General features: G+C 41.3%; 2 protein-coding genes across 4 annotated transcripts in view; both read left to right on the top strand.

Annotated features, from left to right (window-relative positions):
• The first annotated feature begins 379 nt into the window (after nucleotides 1-379).
• eri1 (exoribonuclease 1) lies at nucleotides 380-7,942 on the top strand. Its single transcript, XM_053649516.1, has 8 exons — nucleotides 380-484; nucleotides 590-724; nucleotides 1,949-2,100; nucleotides 3,172-3,385; nucleotides 4,373-4,456; nucleotides 4,559-4,668; nucleotides 6,437-6,551; nucleotides 6,747-7,942. Exons 2-8 carry the CDS (start codon nucleotides 641-643, stop codon nucleotides 6,987-6,989), a joined length of 1,002 nt encoding a protein of 333 aa, XP_053505491.1. The 5' UTR covers nucleotides 380-484; nucleotides 590-640; the 3' UTR covers nucleotides 6,990-7,942.
• Nucleotides 7,943-10,920: 2,978 nt separating this feature from the next.
• Nucleotides 10,921-21,380, top strand: part of mfhas1 (multifunctional ROCO family signaling regulator 1) — a 32,767-nt gene continuing 22,307 nt past the window's right edge. For 2 of the 3 annotated variants that reach the window (XM_053648136.1, XM_053648135.1), the window contains exon 1: nucleotides 11,125-14,378. In XM_053648136.1, the coding sequence (XP_053504111.1) occupies nucleotides 11,531-14,378 (2,848 nt within the window). In that variant the 5' untranslated portion in view covers nucleotides 11,125-11,530. Of the gene's footprint in view, nucleotides 15,342-16,104; nucleotides 16,117-21,380 lie in introns of those variants that run through there. The other variant, XM_053648138.1, reaches the window with a different exon arrangement.

The raw sequence follows: 21,380 nt of genomic DNA, 5'->3' as shown, positions 1-21,380 counted from the left end.
ATTTTTGCAATCTACTGTAGCCTTTTTCCCCGAAAAGAAACCACTTCTGGTTAGTAATGGCTCCCCTCAAGCAAGGCATCTATTTATTTTATTATATTTTTTTATCCATCCATCCATCCATCCGGCTTATCCTACAGGGTGCCAATACATCGCATCACATACACATTCATACACTACGGACACTTTGGACATTTGCATTCACTGCATACATATTGAAAACATTGTTAAGCATTCAAAATTATATTCAGATTCTTTACTACGACGACGACTACTAATAGTAATAATAATAATAATAACAACAACAATTATTAGTATTAGTATTATTAGTATTATTACTCTACCTTGTGTTAAACGTTATTTAGGACTTATATTTTGAAAATAAAAACAGCACTTCCGGTTATGAATGTCTCCTCTACCGCGAGCTCTCTGTCAGAAGGTTTGGCGTCTTTTTGCTCTCTCCTGCTTTCCAGTTATTTTTATTCAGGTACAGTGACAGCAGAAATAAAGAAATAAAGTTATGTTAATGTTGAATTCCATGTGTATGTGTTATAAAGAGTGATATGCAGGGTGTTATAACGTGTGTTGTCAGGAGAAGGCGCGAAACGGAGCCATGGCGGCGCGCTGAAGAAGTAAAGCTGTAATGGAGGAACAGAGTAAAAAAGTCCTTTTTAAATCCGAAATGACGGAATGTGGGACCGAGCAGAGGAACAGCGGCGAGTCTAAAGTGAGGACCTGTTCAAATCTGTTCTTTTTCAAAGTTTACATGAATCTTTCTGCAGATGATGAATGTTCTCTAATAACCTTTATACCTACATTCTTCCTGACACATTTGTACTAACTCCCAGAGGTCAAAATCACATCTGTGCTAACTCCCAGATGATAAAATCACATCTGTACTAACGCGCAGATGTTAAAATCACATCTGTACTAACTCCAGTTGTTAAAATCACATCTGTACTAACTCGCAGATGTTAAAATCACATCTGTACTAACTCGCAGATGTTAAAATCACATCTGTACTAACTCCCAGTTGTTAAAATCACATCTGTACTGTCGCAGATGTTAAAATCACACCTGTACTAACTCCCAGATGTTATAATCACATCTGTACTAACTCCCAGATGTCAAACTCACATCTGTACTAACTCCCAGATGTTAAAATCACATTTGTACTAACTCCCAGATCTTAAAATCACATCTGTACTAACTCCCAGATGTTAAAATCACACCTGTACTAACTCCCAGATGTTAAAATCACATCTGTACTAACTCCCAGATGTCAAACTCACATCTGTACTAACTCCCAGATGTTAAACGCACATCTGTACTAACTCCCAGATGTCAAACTCACATCTGTACTAACTCCCAGATGTTAAACGCACATCTGTACTAACTCCAGATGTCAAAATCACATCTGTACTAACTCCCAGATGTCAAACTCACATCTGTACTAACTCCCAGATGTTAAATGCACATCTGTACTAACTCCCAGATGTTAATATCACATCTCTACTAACTCGCAGATGTTAAAATCACATCTGTACTAACTCCCAGATGTCAAACTCACATCTGTACTAACTCCCAGGTAGCGAAATATTTTTAAAAAAGCAGCCGATAAGTGTCCGGCGTAGGAGGGAACTCCTTTAATACTGTTTAAAAAGCATCTCAGGGGAATTCCTCAGAAAATCGGTCGAGAAAATGCCAAGAATACATTTCTGGAAATTTTAGGCAAAAAGCGCGTCTACTTTGAAGATGCTAAAATACTAAATAATTTTGATTTATTTTGGATTTTTTTTTATCACAGCATAATTCCCATAGTTCATTTAGTGTTATTCAAGAGTTTTGATAACTTTATTATTATTCTAAATTGTGGGAATAAAAATAAAGCATGCATGTGACTAGACTTCTTGCATAGCTGACTGTAATGCTTCTTTTTGCCTCCGTTTAGTCCGAACAGGAAAACGGCTCGTGTAAAGAAACGGCACCTGCGGATTTCAGTGATCCGGTGTATAAAGAGCTGTCTCTGGCCAACGGCACCATTAACCGCATGAACAGAGATGAACTGCGTGCTAAATGTGCTGAGCTCAAGCTGGACACCAGGTAGGATCAGTATTTTAACACGATTGAATCCAGTGGTAAAGTGGATTAAGTACGTTTTTAGGTCTCCGTCCATTCGTGGACAGGTTATATAGGGACAATGCATGCACTGAATTCTGCACAGCATTAATTCAGTCAGTAATCATACTAGAGATTGACCGATACGGATTATTTGCATGTTTATGTGCCCGATAACTGATATTTATTTATTTATTGTTTTGCTTCTGTTTTTGACACAATGATAACACCACCACTGAACTGAACAAACTGTTTTATTTATAACAATTTTCTAAATTTTACTTTACCTTGCATTCAGAAGAAAACAACTCTTATGTATACACCGATAAATAGAGGGGTCTGAAAGAGTGCAAAAAAATAAAAACTAAAGTGCGCTGTTACTAAATAAGAGCTTCGATGAGGTAAACAAATAAAGCACAAAAATAATTCTAACAAATAAACAAACAAAAAAAAAAACATGCAAAAAACCAGATACAGTGCTGCAATATCGGTCCTGCGCGCAATTCTCAAAACGGCCACAAGATGGGGCCATTTATCGGCAGATCCGATATTACAAAACCGACATCCGATTGTGGAAACGTGCTTAAATATCGGTAAAACCGATTATCGGTCGATCTCTAAATCATACACCTACTGAAAAACGTGTACGAAAACTTGTCCCACAGCGCTGTTGAATTCTGGATTCTGATCAATCGTAAGATGTTCATTAACAGCGGGTCCGATCCGTAGTGCAACTGCATGTCACAGGTTTATATCAGTGCGCTCGTTCTAATACGTTATCGCTACTATAGTAACAGCTGATCCACAGGGACTTGTGTAGTAGACGCTCCACATAAGCGGATTAAAAACGTGTAATGTGCGAAAGAATGAGGAATAAAACACTTCTGGACGTGGTGTTGTGGGAAAATCGTTTACAATAACTCCACTTCGCTTCATTAAACCGCCCTGACTTTGATTATTTTCCTAAAACCGCTGAACACAGAACGTTTTATTCCTTTGCGTGAAACATCACACGGCTTTAAATGCGTGTACGTGTTTGTGTGTGGGTTTTGTTAGAGGTGTGAAAGACGTGCTGAAGAAGCGTCTTAAGAACTACTATAAGAAGCAGAAGCTGAAGCAGTCGGCGACGGCCGGCTCCGACGGCTCGTATTACGACTACATCTGCGTGGTGGACTTCGAGGCGACGTGTGAAGAGAATAACCCGCGAAACTTTATCCACGAAATCATCGAGTTCCCCATGGTCCTCATCGACATGCACACTTTGGAGATTGTGAGTTGGTGAGGGACGATGTAAAACTCTGTGGAATAACAGTAAGACATTTGACAAGTATAATTAATAGATGCTGATAATACACAGAAAAGTCAGGCTGCAAAATATATATATATACACCACCGGTCAAAAGTTTGTGGACGCTCGACTGAAATGTTTCTCATAATCTTAAACCATTTGATCTGAAGGTGTACGATTAAATGTGTGAAATCGGTTTCGTAGATAAAAATATAATCGTGCCGATGTATTCTTTTCTTTCATTAGAAAACCAACATTTTATTTACAAAAAAATCTTTTGTTAAACGGACGACTCGGAGCGAGATATTCGGAGAAGCAGCCGATAAGCGTCCGGCGTAGGTGGGAACTCCTTTAATACTGTTTAAAAAGCATCTCAGGGGAATTCCTCAAGAAATCGGTCGAGAAAACGCCAAGAATACATTTCTGGAAACTCTAGACAAAAAGGGCGTCGTTTATTTTGGATTTTTTTTATCACAACATAATTCCCATAGTTCCATGTGTCATCCGTGTGTCTGAAACTTTTGACCGGTAGTGTACATTCCCAAAAATTCAGCTGTGACTTGAATGTTTCCCTGTATATTTATGTTATTACATAAACATCATAATAACACTATTTATAGGACTAGCACACGTTGGAAACACAAACTGCTGCACTTGGGTAACTGGTATAACAGGTCGGGGGGCAGTGGTGGCTTGGCAGTTAAGGCTCTGGGTTACTGATCGGAAGGTCGGGGGTTCAAGCCCCAGCACGGCCAAGCTGCCACTGTTGGGCACTTGAGCAAGGCGCTTAACCCTCTCTACTCCAGGGGGCGCTACTGTATATCATGGCAGACCCTGCGCTCTGACCCCAACCTCCTAACAAGCTGGGGTATGCGAAGAAAACACTTTCACTGTACATACGTCTATGTGATCGATAAAGACTCATTATACGGAGCATATTTTGACGTTGCGTTTTCCGTCGGCTTGCAGGTCGATTCGTTTCAGGAATACGTGAAGCCCCAGTTGAACCCGAAGCTCTCGGATTTCTGCGTGGAGCTAACGGGAATAACACAGGTACGTGAGTGGGAAATCCAGCACTTGCTCAGCACGGCACGGCACGGTACTAAAACCCCGCACTAGATTCCCGACGCACGCCTGTTTTTATTTCTACTCCAGAAAATGGTGGACGAGGCGGATCCGTTCCCTCGCGTTCTTCGCCGAGTGGTGGACTGGCTGCAGGAGAAAGAGCTGGGCACCAAGTACAAATACACTCTGCTAACAGACGGGTAAAGACACAACCTTGCGCTGTTTGTTATTGGAATTCGTTTCACAGACAGAGGTCGATCAATAACGGTACACTCTTAACTGCTGGTTCTTTCCACATTGTGATAATAATAATAATAATAATAATAATAATAATAATAATAATAATGATAATACCTATATGTTTCTTTTATTGCTTAACTAAGCAAAGGTTTACATTTTGTAAGGCGGACGTAAGTCTCAAATATTCAAGTATATCTCTTTGTATTAGTATTGTGTATCATGTATTATGTATTAGTTTCTCCACTACTACTACTAATTTAAAAAAAGATGATTTTGCTGATTCTGTAAAGTATATTTATGTAAATTTATGACCTCAACTGTATGTAAACGCAGCACGTAGGCAGTATAATAATATTTCCTCCGCTCCGTTGATTTTGTAGATTCACTCAAACGCATGACTTTTCCGGCCACGTGGCCTAAACTACATGCTCCTTTATCACGTATAACACGTGTGCCCATATGTATCCCTGTATCAGAGTCTATCTAATACAACCCCGATTCCACAAAAGTTGGGACGCTGTGTAAAATGTAAACAAAAACACAATGCGACGACTTGCCTTTAAATCTCATAAACCCACATGTTATTCACCGTAGAACATAGAAAACATATCAAAACTGAGCAAGTGTATCGTTTAAAGGGGAATTTTGAATTTGATGGCCGCAGTACGTCTCAAAAAAGTTGGGACGGGGACAATAAAAGGCTGGGATGGTACGCGGTACTGAAAAGAAATAGCTGGAGGAACATTTTGCGACTAGGTTCATTGGCAACATGTCAGTAATGTGATTGGGTATAAAAAAGAGTATCTTAGAAAGGCGGAGTCTGTCAGAAGTAAAGATATGGGATGGAAACTTGATCGGAGGCGTACGTTGCTTTAAAACCTGTGTACTGTATACCTTTCAGCACTGATGGTGCTTTTCCAGATGTGCACGCTAGCGGTCCATTCCATAGGCACTAATCCACCAATCCCTGTTTTTATTTACATTTTACACAGCGTCCCGACTTTTTTTGGAACTGGCGTTGTACGATAAACACGTTGAACAGCATATTTATTTCCACCACAGTCCGATGTATTTTGGCTTAAATGCATCATGATGTCAGACAGAACAGAAAACACAAAGGTGTAAGGTTACGGTACTGAAGTCAAACAGCAGGTGAACACCTAGAACTGTTATTTATAAATCACACCTCATTCTGCTCCGATCACGTTTTAGTCAGTGAGTGGAAGGGGTACGAGGCTTACACTACAGACGCTCCCCAAATGTAAATAAGCTAGAGTTATTGGAACTACGGTGTATATATCAGATCAGTCTCAGTGTCTTGGCTTGTTGTTCGTCTAAACCCGTCGTAGACTTTCTTTCTTTCTTTCTTTCTGTCTGAGACGATAAACATAGAGTTGCAGAAGTAACTTTTGGTGTCACTTCATATGTGCTTTAGCAGTTTTGAGAAGGAGCACTTCGGTTCCGCTTTCACAGCATCAACTCTGCCACATTCAGATCTGGCGTTTTCACTACACCACAGCAGACTGTGATGAGAGAGAGAGAGAGAGAGGGAGAGAGAGAGAGGTGTGAAAAAAAGACAAATTCATATCTGTTGTTGTAGTTGAGATGGTGTGTATGATGCAGGCAGAAGGTTTGGGCTCTGAGAAGTCCACGGCCATCACCGATGCTACCGATTTTGACCATTATGTCATTATATCTGAATGAAAGTCATTTGTTTTCCTTCCACAGATCTTGGGATATGAGTAAATTCCTTCACACGCAATGCCGACTGAGTCGACTCCGATATCCTCAGTTTGCAAGAAATTGGATCAACATCAGAAAGTCTTATGGAAACTATTATAAGGTACTATCTGATATTTATACTCGCGCGAGCGAATTGCGCACGTTTTAATTGACGAGTCTTCTGACGTGTTCTTATGAAACGACTTCGTGTAAACGAGCTGTCAGAATTTTAAATCCCAAGAGGAAAACAAAAACGTGTTGTTGGGGTTCTTCAGTTAATATCACAACAGTGAGGGTCTCGTATCGGGTTATTTAGGTGGCTCGGACCCAGACGAGGCTGAACTGCATGTTGGAGAATCTCGGCATGCGGTACGAGGGCCGACCGCACTGCGGCCTGGACGACTCACGCAACATCGCCCGCGTCGCCATCCGCATGCTGAAGGACGGCTGTCGGCTGCGTGCGAACGAGCGTCTGTACGAAGGCGAGCTGCAGAACGTGTCCAGCACGGTGGTGTTGGAAGTAGCTCCGCCTCCTCAGTACCCCAAAAGCAGAGACTAATTCAGTAGAGTATTTGGTAAGCAGGCAGTAAGTGAGCAGGAGTGGAAATGAGTGTGAGTAATTTGATTTGACAAAAAGCGTGCTTTGTTTACTGCCAGTTCGTAAGATTAATAATAACGACCGGACCAAATCTCCTGTCTGTGTTTTTATACTATGCATCATTTCTCACAAACACATTTCACAAAGAAGTCTTTATTTTGGATTTTACATCTCCACATTCATTCTTTACTCTTTAGCAGCAATCATCCTGAGTCTGCACCCGTATTTTTTTAACGTAACAATAAAGTGCCATTCCAGTTTTAAGCTCTGTCTTGAATCGTTCTTGAAGATACATTACCGGTCAAAAGTTTGTGGACACTCGACTGAAATGTTTCTCATGAGCTTAAAAGCCTTTTGACCTGAAGGTGTGGGATTAAATGTGTGAAATCGGTGTCGTAGACAAAAATATCATCGTGCCGACGTATTCATTTCTTTTTTTTTTAGAAAACTAACATTTTATTTACAAAAAATCTTTTTTTAAACGGACGACTCGGAGCGAGATATTCGGAAAAGCAGCCGATAAGCGTCCGGCGTCGGTGGGAACTCCTTTAATACTGTTTAAAAAGCATCTCAGGGAAATTCCTCAAGGAATCGGTCGAGAAAACACCCAGAATACATTTCTGGAAATTCTAGGCGAAAAGGGCGTCTACTTCGAAGATGCTAAAATACTAAATTATTTTGATTTATTTTGGATTTTTTTTTAGCACAACATAATTCCCATAATTCATTTGTGTTACTCCAGAGTTTTCCAGACTTTATTCCATCCATCCATCCATCCATCTTCTGTACCGCTTTATCCTTTTCAGGGTCACGGGGGAACCAGGAGCCTATCCCAGGGAGCATCGGAACCAAGGCGGGGTACACCCTGGACAGGGTGCCAATCCAGACTTTATTAATATTCTAAAAATGTGGGGGAAAAATAAAGAATTTGTATGTCTAAACTTTTATAGTTAAAACATGAAGTCTGAAGTTTGCTTTTATTTATATATATATATATATATATAAGTTTTGCACTGAAGAAACAAATCTAATATAGCTACCAACTCATGGAATCTTATAGTCTCCAGATTAGCGTTGTGCAGACTGCATGTGGATGATTTTGTGGAGTTGTTCAGCATCTCGAACAGACTTGCTGATGTGGTTTCGGACTCTTTATGACACACTGATGGCTATAAACGCGGGCAAAAGGCAGAGTCACAGAGATAAAAACACTTTGTGCGACTTTAGAGTCGCATCATATTCAAATAGTGGGTGTGGCCCGAAGTTCCATTTTTATAACTCTTGTATATTAGAAGTCACAGTATTTGCATGAAAATAACGTTCACATTTCAACAGTAAATCGTAATATGGAATTCGGATGCGTCTGATTAAACTGACGTGTAGGAAGGGTGTTACTGAGCCAAACCTCTTCCAAACCAAAACAACGTGTGTGTGTGTGTGTGTGTGATGATTTTAGATGTTCAGTTTGTAAACTGGCAGCTAGACGTTACTACATGTTAGCTTTGCAACTCTGGTGTAAAGGTTAAACATAAAAAAGCAAACTGTAGTTCAGCCATTATGGGTAGTGTTAGCTGGTCATTTAATTTAAACTATTGTCCTTCTTGTAGTTTTGTGCATCATCATGACACATGCTAAATTGACATTAATTTGTTAGGAAACACCATTTACACTAGGAAGCATATAATGTGATAAGATCTGTCTTATTCTTTTTACTTTGATGATAATAATAATAATAATAATAATGGATGACTAGGATAATATAAACTGCTTATTCAATTCTGTAATTTTTTTTAAATTCATGTCCACTCGTAGCCTCTAGATGGAGCCTGCTGCACCGAAGAAGTTCTCCTTCAGAGAGCTGACAGTTAGGTGGTGCACAGCTTAGAGCAGAGGTCAAATAAACTTTTCTCACATCACAGCTTCAGCTGCAGACATGAGAGAACTTTATACATCGTATTCGATAATGTTCATATTTTTCATCATATTTTCTTGTCTAGCTCTCTCAGCACTGGAATGGATGGTCCTGTGCTAGTCCCGGATCTGCTCACACTGAGCTACGTTTCATCCCATTCACTTAGCACTTCTTGTCTTTACTCTTCAACACCTGTGTACTGTAATCATTTATAACTGCACCGTCTGATGTCGCCCAGAAGAGGATGTGTTCCCTTTTGTTTCTGGTTCCTCTTAAGGTTTCTTCCTCATGGAGATTCCCCCCCCCCCCCTCCCCCCCACTGTCACCTCTGGCTTGCTCATTGCAGATCTAAACCTACATCCAGATTCCTGTCAACCTGCTTTGGTACGTATCTATTTTAGCTGGGAACTGAGAACAAAAACCCAAAGCCAGCCTACATGCTGTACTCTGTCAGGAAAAAATGACTGTAGGTGGAATGTAGGTACAATTTCAGTTCCATACATATACAATAATGGTCCTGTAAGCTCTAACTATATGTTCATCAAACTAAATATATACAACTTTTAAAAGGTACCATGTTGAAAACATGAAAACAATAGAAACCATCACAGAAATTCTAATGGTTTCCACTACAAATAACCATCAGCTAAACATTAAAACTATTACCATTATTGGTCCTTAATGGTATCCACTAGCCATAACATGTCACCAGTAGAAGGCAACAAATTACCAGTAGAGACCCATGGAGACCATTACAGTTTCCATTAAAACCAAAACAATTCTCAATATAACCATTAAATCCATTACAAATTCCCTGAGGGGTTCTATTGTTGTTTTTCAGCAGGGTGACATGTGACTGTACCTTAAAACCCCAATTTAATAAAAAATATTTTTGAGAGTAACCTGTATTCCAGTCAGTAATGCCATGTGGGGTTTCTAATGGTATTTCTGACTGTGCTTATAGGAACTGTTTATATTCTGCTTTTCAAAAATGCTGAATATTGTAGCTTTAAGTAGCTCACATTATATTTGAACTGTCGATCAGAATAATAATAATTGTTATTATTATTTATATAATATAGTACAATAAAGCAATAAAGTACACATTTCCAGTGTGATCAACGATGACGTCACGTTACTCGGGGAAGCTGAGCACGTGACGTTCGTTGCCATTGCGCTGTTTGCCAGCACGGTTGCCAGATTGTTAAAACTGACCCTCTAAGAAGCTTGTAAGAATTATTATTTATTATTGTTATTATTAGTAGTAGTAGTTTATTTAATTGTTTTTTTAATACTGAACGACAGTTCAAATATAATGTGAGCTACTTAAAGCTACAATATTCAACATTTTTGAAAAGCAGAATATAAACAGGTCATATAAGCACAGTCAGAAATAACATTAGAAATCCCACTGGCATTACTGACTGAAATATGGGTTACTCTCTATTTATTAATTAATTAATTATTATTATTATTATTATTTTTTTTACTAAAGTGGGGTTTTAAAGTACAGTCACATGTCAAAGGAGGAGTACCCTGCTGAAAAGAAAACCCCAATAGAAACCCTCATAGAATTTGTACTGGTTTTTATTATTATTATTATTATTATTATTAATAATAATAATAATGACAATTATAATAATAAATATTCTTTATAAAGCAACTCCGTTATTATAAAGCAGCTCAAAGTGATTTACATCGTGACGTGAAAGCAAAAAATAAAGAAACATAAAAGCGTAGTCAAAAATAATATAGCAGAATAATAAACAATGTCAAATAAATAACAAAATTTGTAAAATTAAAATGAGTACAATAATTAGAATAAAATAAACGTAAAAATTACTTAAAACCTAAAGTGAAAAAAATTGTAGATTTTGTTTATTATTATTATTATTATTATTATTATTATTATTATTTTTAAAATCAGTCATTATAAGTGATATATAAACATACAGAAGGGATGTAGGCTATTTACATGAAAACTTGTTGTTTTTTCTTCCAAATGAAGTAGGCAGATTGTTAAAATAAATCCTACACCTAAGTCACTTTTTCAGTTAATTGTTTTCCAGTAAATTAATTTTCACTGAATATGTTAAAACATCAATAACTGCTTTCATCACTGATCCACAGTCGGGATGTAAAAAAATACAATCTGGCAACCCTGCTTTCCAAGCCCTGCGGATTGCGGGCGGAGACGTGAGGAGGGAGTGGAGAAGAGGGAGAGGAGAGGACTGGAGCGGAGCGAGCACGCCGTAGTGCTGTTATTTTTAATCCGCTTGCTTTCTGTTTGGATCCGTGTTGATGCTGCGGTTCCGGGGAAGCCGCTGGCGCTGCCAGGAGAACAGTCCGGACTGAAACAACAAACATCTCAGCATCAGGTTTAATTGTTGGTGTTTTCCGATGGCGCAGATAAAGAGGATGTGGGAAACACCGCCGAGGCGTTCGGGAGCGACTGAACGGTTTTTGTCCCCAGGTGGAGCAAACCTTACAGCTGTGCTTCTGAACGTGTGGAGTGCTGGACAGAGAAGGGTAAACAAAAGGGCCGCCATGCTGCCGGGGTCAAATTGTAACGTGATTTGAAGGCAACGCAATGGCTGAGAATGAGACTAATCTGAGGACGGCCAGGATATGGCGAGACGCAGCATTACGCTCCAGGAAACTGAGGAGCAACCTGCGCCAGCTCACTCTGAGCACCAATAACAACCAGAAAATCATCTTCCCCGACGACATCAAGGAGATCGAAGTCCTCAACCTGGGCAATAATTCTCTCCAAGAGCTTCCTGAGGGTCTGGGATCCACTCTGACCAAGCTTCGCATCCTCATCCTGCGCAGGAACAAGTTCACCCATGTGCCCTCTCCAATATTCCAGCTGAGTCACTTGACTGAGCTGGATCTTAGTCACAACTGCCTCAGCCATCTCTCGGAGGACATCGAGCATTTGAAGAGGCTGAAAAAGCTCGGTGTGAGCCACAACAAGATCCGGTACCTGCCGTCCCAAATAGGGACGTTGCAGGCCCTGGAGGAGGTCGACGTGAGCTTCAACGAGCTCCGTGATTTCCCCAGGTCCTTCACGCAGCTCAAGAAGCTCAGGACGCTGGACGTTGACCATAACAAGCTCGAAAACTTCCCACCGGAGCTTCTCGCCCTCAGCGATCTGGAGGAACTCGATTGCTCAGGGAATAAACTAGAGGGCCTGCCAGGCAATATCACGATGCTGCAGACTCTCAAAATTTTGTGGCTCAGCTCCACGCATATCTCATGTTTACCTGAGACCTTCTGCGATCTGCAGAACCTGGAAAGCTTGATGCTCGATAACAATTCCCTTGCGGCGCTGCCACGGTCGTTCGGAAAAATGCAAACGCTGAAAATGCTCAATCTGTCGTCCAACTCCTTTGAAGATTTTCCTCAGGTCATTCTCACAATCGCTAGTTTGGAGGAGCTGTATTTGAGCAGAAATCGGTTGTCTTTCCTCCCACACGAAGTGGGCCGGCTGTCTAATCTCGCCAATTTGTGGTTGGACAACAATAGAATAACGTTTCTCCCAGACTCCATAGTGGAGCTGGAAAAACTGGAGGAGCTGGTTTTACAGGGCAACCAAATTGCCATCCTGCCAGACAATTTCGGAAAGCTCGCCAAAGTTAACATTTGGAAAGTTAAGGACAATCCTCTCATACAACCTCCGTATGAGGTGTGCATGAAGGGCATCCCGTATATCGCTGCCTATCAGAAGGAGCTCGCCCACGCCCAGACTGCTGTGAAACCGAGACTCAAACTTGTTTTGATGGGCCAGACAAATGCAGGGAAAACTAAGCTCAGGCAGTGCATTGTAAGCAAACCGTTAGACGCTAAGACGATAACCGGTGGTAGAGGGATCGACGTGACGAACTGGGTAGCGGATGCTCACCGCAGTCTTACCTTCATCGTGTATGATCTATCAGGGAAGCAGAATTACGAACTCATTAAACCGTTTTTCCTCTCGCCATGCGCTCTGTACGTAGTGGTAGTGAATTTAAAGTCGTACACGTGTAAGACTTTCTACTCCAGCGTAGGATATTTCCTCCACCTGCTCGGCGCTAAGGTGCCCCATGCAGTGGTGTGTATAGTGGGAACACACATTGACCTCTGTGCTGAGGCAGAATTGGAGGAAAAGTGCTTGGATATCCACAGACAGATCTCTCTGCAGGAGAAGAGAGACACGGAGAGTCTGCGGACACTTGCTAAGCAGGTGGACGAAGCCTTGGAACAGGATTATGACGTCAGGTCGTCAAGCCCACATGTACTTTTTTACGGAGTCTCGGACAGGAACCTGAGACGTAAAAAAGCCCAGCTGCAGTACATGCTGAACAACCGACTGCAGATCCTGTCTCCGGTGTTTTGTGTGAGTTGCGTGGAGATGCGAAATATCCAGCGGTTAAAGGAGAAACTCATGTCCGTCGCCGATCACCGCGATATCTTTCCTAACCTTCACAGAGTGCTGCCGAAATCGTGGCAGATGCTGGAGGAGCTCCATTTCAAGCCGCAGGACCTGTGGCTGTCGTGGTGGGACTCTGCTCGCCTGGGCCTGCAAGCGGGACTGACGGAAGACCGTCTGCAAAGCGCGCTGTCCTACCTACACGAGAGCGGGAAACTGCTGTACTTCGAGGACAGCAAAACACTAAAAGAATTCGTCTTCCATAATCTGCCCCGGTTCATCGCCGTCTTGAACGTCTTCTTTCAGAAGGACCGTACTGCCATGCTGGAAAAATTAAATTCCGAGAGAGACACTGACAAGAACGTCGCTCCGTCCCAAATCCAGCACCACGTGGAAAGTTTTCTGCTGCATGGTCTGCTGCCTTCCAACGTCATCCGCCAGCTCCTCAAACCTCTTGTGCAGACACAGCAGGACTTGCACCTTATCATGGAGCTGCTTGAAAAGATGGGGGTTTGCTATTGCATCAACAAACCTCGGAGCAGACCGCTAAACGGTGCGCCTGTAGTTTACAAGTTCCCAAGTCTGGTCAGCAGTGAGGAGCCCAGCACTGAACCCTGGCACAACGGTGGCTCATCAGCTCCTGGTCAGTTCTTCTCGGTGGAACACTTGCAGATCGAGTATAGCTTTCCGTTTCTCATTCCTCCTGGACTTTTTGCACGGTTCAGCGTGCAAATCAACAGCCACGTGGTGCAACGCACCGACGGAAAGGATTACATCTTTGCCTACCGGGGTAAAGTGCCTGTGATGGTGAACTACCGGCCGTCTCGAAACAGACTGCACCCGGAGACTCTTGCCATTTCTAGTCATGCATCTTTGCCAAATATCTGGACAGCTTGGCAGGCAATTACCCCACTTGTAGAGGAGCTGAATGTTCTTCTGCAGGAATGGCCTGGTCTCCATTATTCTGTACATATCCTGTGTTCCAAGTGCCTGAAGCGAGGGTCACCCAACCCACATTCCTTTCCAGGTGAGTGGACTATTGTTTGCTTTGTGACCATTTATTAATACGACTCCTCTGGGTGGTCATCGAAAAACTAATCTCTAAAACTCAAAAAAGCTATAGAATTTGGAAGTGTTTAGATTTATCTTCTGGATAAGATGTAATGGAGCATAAGAGCTTAATCAAATCAAGTTCTGGTTAATGAACGAAGGCCTTGGCTTTGAAAAGATAACACTAGCTCTCAAACGTTATCTATACGAACTCGCATAAAGACAGGCAGGCATAACGGCGCCGTTACCATGTGAGGTAATGATGGATTTATTGTCAGGTAAACGTGACATGTCTGAGTGGACAGCACTGAGATGATGGAGCCTAAACAAAAGCACACGAGGTGGGTGCTAGTGACAGGACAGGGATGCCTCGGTGGGTTTCCAGCCCCGCCTAGAAACATAAATAAACCAGCACTGTTCTGTCGAGCCAAAGATGCGAGGATTGCCATGGTAACCGAGATGCAAAAAATGGTCCTGATTTCTGCCAAGTGCGCTCGTGAAGCAAAGACTGCATGTCACATGACAGCCATGTTGTTCATGTTCCTCATGCAGAGTTACTGTGAGGTGACATGCAGACGTCACGCTTCTGTCGGATTTCTCTTCCTCGTAGCCTTCGGTTGCCCTGTTTAAGCCGCCGCAGTGGATTAGTTCACGTCTGTGGTTATAGCTCTTCCAGTCGTTTCACACCGTGCCGTTCTCCGCAGAATGCTCTATTTGGCGTGTCACTCAAACTTGTGGAACAAAACCGTGATGCCTTAAAAGGCTACAGACCAAAGATCAGTCCTAAATCAATATCGAGAGAGCTTGATGTGGCGTAATTCACCAGCAACTCAGCTCAGAGAGGAAAACTTTCCGGTTCTGATCTAAAACCCCAAGCAGAAGATTTACATAACAGCTCCATGGGCAGTTTATGGCAAGCTGGGAGTTTCTAGAGAACAGGGTAAATGTGCACATTGCTGTGGTTTTTGTGGCGGATGAAAATGTTGTTGTTTTTGTGGTTGTTCTTTTCATCATCTACCACCGTCATGTGATGAATATACACACGTAAACACGGACTATGTACTTTTTTTTAAATATACAGTGGGGTCAAAAAGCCTGAGAACACATTGATTTTTTTTTTTTTTTTTTTTTTTTTACATTTAATTTAAAATGGGAAATAATCAGAAGGATTTTAGAGTTTTGAAATTTTTCAAACAAAGAAAGTAAACGTTATATTAAATATCGTGAATATTTCATATTCAGGATTTTACACTAGTTCTAGGTCCCTATTTAAATAAATGTAAGCAAGTGTGTGATTATTGATCGAGTTAAGAGCGTCGTACAAAAGGTCAGATTTTCCTCATACCGAATCTTCTTTATCGAAGCACGTGTTCAGACGATGCGCTGAAAGATTTTGATCTAAAATGGATCGTAAGCTTTTGACCCCACTGTGTACATGACCTCTCTTAATGTTGTGTTGCTTAGCTTCTCATTTGCATAACCGGCAGCTCCGCCCACATCATTGTAAATCTTAGTCTAGGATAAATAAATAAATATACTTGAGTTCTCGTAAATATATACATGAGCACAGAAGTTAAAGGTTTACTCACCAACCAGCGCCCCACCCCTTTTTTTTTTTTTATTTTGCCAACTCCTACCCACTTACTAGCTCTCTCCTAAAATGAGACCAGGGAGGGTAAAGTCTAGCATGTGCTTTCTTCCAGACATGTCTGACATGTGAAGCTTCTAGATCTCTTCCATCTGATGCTCACGTTATGTCACAGAGCAGCTGAGGAGAACATTAACTGACCGAAGAGACCAGAATGCCATCTATCCCACAGCCAATGACGCTCTATTGGACTCCCGGCATCGATAAAGATTCGAACTTGCGATTTCTTGAGGATAGACCCATTGTTTTATGTTGCGCCACTCTAGAGCTACTCAACGTTTATTTTACTACAACATCCCTGATCCCTTTGCGGTTCCAGTTTTATAGAGCTGTTCTATACATATGCTGAGCTGGGCTTTTGTATATCCCCGACGAATTTACCCAGACGTCCTGTTATCAGAATATTTTTTAAGTGTTTTAATGAGAGTTGTATTTGCGAGTCCGTCAGGATGTCTTTATATGTATGTAAACGTTAACACAGTGCTTCTACCTCATTAAACTGGTCAGTTTTAATGATTACATGCTGTTTATTGGTCAAATACGAGCTCTGGGTGTTTTGTTGTTGTTGTTGCCATATGCACACTTTCTTGGACTAGACAGAACAACAGATTTCAGCCACAGTTTTTCCATCACACCATATTAGGGGCTGATGTTTTTGGCCCACATGCATGTTGATTCTGTCTCAGAGCTCCTCAGTTCTTACAGACTAAACCCAGAGGAAATGCAGAACCTTGGCTTTCCCATCACATGATCCAGAAGCACAATCAATCCATTATTAAATATGTTTGAGGTCTTTGCGGAGATTTTTTTGCTGGGTAATGCGAGTATCAACAACCTGGTTCGTTTGGAAAAAATTACAGTGGAAATGTTTGACTGGAAAAGCCATTGTAGTGGGAAACATGAGAACATTTAAAAGGGCCCCAACCAGCCTTACTTTCTCTATTCAAACTACAACCACTGGTCGCTTTAATAGGAACGTCTGTACACCTTCACACGCATGCAGTTATTCAATAGCTAATCGTTCAGCGGTACAATGCATTTAAATCATGCAGATACAGTCAAGAGCTTCAGTTAATATTCACACCAAACATCAGAACAGGGGAATAAAATGTCTCAGCGGGCAAAACCGTGGCATGGTTGTCGATGCCAGACGGGCTAGTTTGAGTGTTTTTCTTGGGGTTTTCACACACAACAGTCTCTAGAGTTTACAATGTATGGTGTGCGATAAAAAAAAAAAGTTCCAGTGAGCTACAGTTCTCTCGGCAGATGCTTCTTGCTGTTGAGAGAGAGGTCCGAGAAGAGTGACCTGACTACTACGCGTTGACACTGGAGACTCCTTCCATAAACGTAAAATAAATGTCTCCTTACAGAAAACTTCAGCATATCCATGATTATACACTTTTTAAATCCAGTGTGTATTAATATAAACCTGTGCTTTGTAGCTGATACTACTGCTAATGCTAGAGCTGCTATTTTCAAAAGGTGGATCAATATCTTCTGACCAATCAGAGTAGAGAATTCTGTGTAGAGCTAAACTAAACCGTAACCTATTTTGAATGTGTAACCTGCCCTCGGGTCTCGAAGGCGCTTATTAGGGAGATGGTTTATTTTTGTCTTTTACATTCCTCAAATTCAGCCCCTCTCTCTTTGAAACTTCTTCAGTCTCGGGCCTCTGAGATTTCTCCGGTTGGCTTTCAGAAACTCGTTATTAGCTGCCGAGTTTTCTTATTCACACACCCGTCATCATGGCGGCAGTCCTATCGGTATTGGTGAGAATACGCAGAGTTTTAGCTACACCCATGTAGACGTGTTTGGTGAAGAAGAAGGGATCGGGTGTAGAGAAGATGTCTTTGTGTTGGCGCCAACTTGGACACCCGACTTGTTGCCGCTTGTTTCTTGGCTAGAGATGTGAGAGAAATAAGAGACGAGTCTCAGAACCTGAAAGCAGACCTGAACTCACGCGCTGGGTCAGCGACCTGCAAGTTTATCTACTTCAAACCGGTTTGACTTTGAGCAGATTGGGCATTTGTGATGTGGTGTGTCGCTGGTTTGTGAAAATCGCAGGTTTACATTAACGTGCTTATTCTAATGGGTTGTTTCTATGGTAACAGCTCATTCATGTGGATTCGAGGGACGCCAGTTGAGACGTTTTAGCGTTTAGTGTCAGCGCTTCATTACAGTCAGAGCTAATAAGTCAAAGATAGGTGTAACTGTTAGTTTTTTGAACATAGAGGAGTTTACACTTTGCGATTTCTCAGTAATAAAGCGCGAGAAAAAGAGAGACTGCTGAAAGACCAACTGTTTATAGCTGTTAGAACGTGGAACTAGCTCGTTTCATGGATGTTCCAAAGCATTACATGTAACTGTAAATGGATAATAAGTATGATGTGTCATACTTTAATTAATAACGGATTGTACAGACAATATAACACACTCATACTGAGTCAAACTTCAGGGTAGTAACATTAACTCCCATTTCTTTCTTCGTCTGTGCTGTGATCTTCTTTAGAAAACATAAGGAAATGCTCTGTACTCTGCTATAACGTAGCTGTCCAAAGTGCACAGGTCGTCCAATTTTAGCTGGTTGTCCTACGCCCAGGACTAGAAACTATTTGAACCACATGTTTATATAGCACTTTTCTAAGCACACATGGCTACATCATGATGGTCTTTTTCTACAAAGCACCGAATGTTTTGAATGTTAACGGTTTTAAATAACATACATGGTCGTAATTCACTGCATAGTCCCGATGTCCGTATGTCCTGAACGGATTTCACACCCGACATTTTTCCAGCAAGACCATGCACAACGCCGAATGGCAATTATTTTCGTGAAGAATGGACAACTGTTTCACTTTATATTAAGTGTCTCCAGCTTTTGTGGTGGTTCTGCAGAAACTATACGTGCAACTATAATGCAACTACTGAGGATGCATGCACTGTTACAGGTGGATTACACAAGTATGAGATGTGTACAGTTTTAGCTAGTAGATTATGTCCGTTTCCAGTTCTGAGTATGAAACGGATAACCTACAGTGGTGCTTTAGGAGTTTCTATATATATATATATATATATATATAAATATGCATAAATATGACCTAAAACATCATTCGATTTTCATCCAAGTCCTAAAAGTAGATAATGAGAACCCAGTTAAACAATTGAGCCAAAAAAATTACACGTGGTCATTTATTTATTGGGGGGAGAATGATCCAATACTGCATATCTGTGAGTTGCAAAAGTATGTGAACCGTTTCTTTCAGTATCTGGTGTTAGGTTTACAGCATATTTTGTATATACTACATATATAGGATACTTTGATCCTGTCATCTTTAAGAAGCATAAAGGCATTTCACCAAAATGATGTTTTTATTTCATTTTTATTCTTGCCTATGCGATTTTCCTGCGACGATCCTGTCGTGTAAGTAGTGTTAAACCAGTGTGATTTTCTCACACAGTGAATGCCATGCTTCCATCAAGTTGTTGAATAGCTACGTGCCATAGTGAAACAGACATAAGCTTAATTGGTTCAGCTTGTCAGGGACTGTTAAGGCTCTGGGTTACTGATCAGAAGGTCGGGGGTTCAAGCTCCAGTGTTGGGCCCTTGAGCAAGGGCTTTACCCCTATCCGCTCCAGGGGGCGCTGTATCATGGCTGACCTTGCGCTCCGACCCCAGCTTCCTAACAAGCTGCATTCGGAATGAAATCCGTAAATACAGTTTTCTCCCGTTTTACTTTTCGAGGTAATCAGTTTTTCAAATGCTAGAACTTTTATTGTGTTGCAGAAAATGTCAAGATTTGACCATGGGGCAAGTGTTCAAAAGACTGCCGATTATATATTGTAAGAACGTTGTATAAAAGTTATGCTTACAGCACACAAGCCAAAATATAAGACACAGTTCTGTAATCCAGCCGTAACGGTACAGCTTCCTCCGCGGTTATATTATAGCCGCATGTATAGTACAAGTACATGGCTATTAGACATGGCTATTAGAGCAGGAAGTATTTTCTGATAGGATGTGCTGCATTGTTAGAAGGTCCCTGCAGTTCTTTCCCTGTGTGTGAGGCTGTTTATGGACAGCGCTCATTTTTACTGAGCGACATGCCCTCTTGTAATCCCGTTAATGGATTTAATTGGATTAGTGCGAGTGTGAACAGGACTCGCTGTCAAGCCAGTGCAAAATTTTCTGTAATAAATTTAAATACGCAACATTCCAGTAGTCGTTTTCTGTTCGTTACGACGCGGAAAAGCAACAAAGCTAAACGAGTCCGGTTAAATTCTGACCATGTCTAACCATGTGGTTAATGTCTAACCATATGGTGCAATTGTGTGTCCCCAAACCCCCCCCCCCCCAAACTAATAATCATGGAGAGACGGAGCCAGTGACTCAGTATTTTGCTGCAAAAATACAGCTAACCGCAGGTGAGCAGAGGTTTGTGAAATTTTGGGAAAGTTGTCTGACAGCAGGTTGGGTGTGTCAGGGTGTAGAAGTCAACTCTTTGTGACAGAAAGCATATTTGAAACCCAAGTGACTCAGTCGCATTTATAAGTCATCCAGATGCCATTTTATAATCTTTTCGCAACTGTGTGTAGTTTTCATGCATAAATCATTCACATCATGACTTCTTTTTTTTTTTTTTTTTGGGATCATTCATTTCCTTGTAAAAAAAAAAAACAACAAAACAACTCAACCCACAAAACCCAGTACGTTAATTCCCCAGGGCCATGTGAATGGATAAGGTTTAAGTAATTAAGAGGAAAGGTTACACAGGTTTTCAGAAATGTCCCTCGGGCATGACTGTTTTTTTGTGATTAAGGGCGTGGCAGACCCTGCAGCCACATGTCATTAGAATAAAAAAAAACTCATGCTGCCATGTATTATAAATGCCATATCGTAAGATTTATATGCTGCTGTAATGAATGATCTAGAGATTATGTGATTCAGATGTAATGGTGTAGCTGCAAGTGATAATTCCTATATTTGCTCTACAGCTGTTCCTCTGGTTCCTGTCACTCTGATGTTGATATTGTGATACTTGATGAGAGGAGAAGTTTGTAGAGATGCTTTAAGGCAGCTTGTTTCTTGTATTTATTCGCTCGATCTGGTCAGCGTGTAACGACCCATCGAGATGTATCGACAAATAACTACTGATCCGATGTATTGATGCGATGCGTGAACATGGATACATGTATCGTTTTTTAGATGGACGGTAGACGGAGTGGCTACCACTGAACTGTCAAAGCATTTCTCCCAGTTCCTCCACAACGGAAAGAAATGGGCTGGCCTTGGGCATTAAAATCCCGGGATGAAAATGGTTCCCACTCCAGCCC

The sequence above is a fragment of the Ictalurus furcatus genome, chromosome 18 (assembly GCF_023375685.1).
Source record: "Ictalurus furcatus strain D&B chromosome 18, Billie_1.0, whole genome shotgun sequence".
NCBI lineage: Eukaryota > Metazoa > Chordata > Actinopteri > Siluriformes > Ictaluridae > Ictalurus > Ictalurus furcatus.
Note: the sequence above shows the minus strand (reverse complement) of the source record. Positions and strands in the feature narration are given on the sequence as shown.

Excerpts from the sequence above, each read along its gene's own strand:
- eri1 (XM_053649516.1), top strand. The coding sequence starts at position 641 with ATGGAGGAACAGAGTAAAAAAGTCCTTTTTAAATCCGAAATGACGGAA. Across the intron at positions 3,386-4,372 it reads ACATGCACACTTTGGAGATT|GTCGATTCGTTTCAGGAATA; the intron begins GTGAGTTGGTGA and ends GTCGGCTTGCAG. Across the intron at positions 6,552-6,746 it reads CTTATGGAAACTATTATAAG|GTGGCTCGGACCCAGACGAG; the intron begins GTACTATCTGAT and ends CGGGTTATTTAG.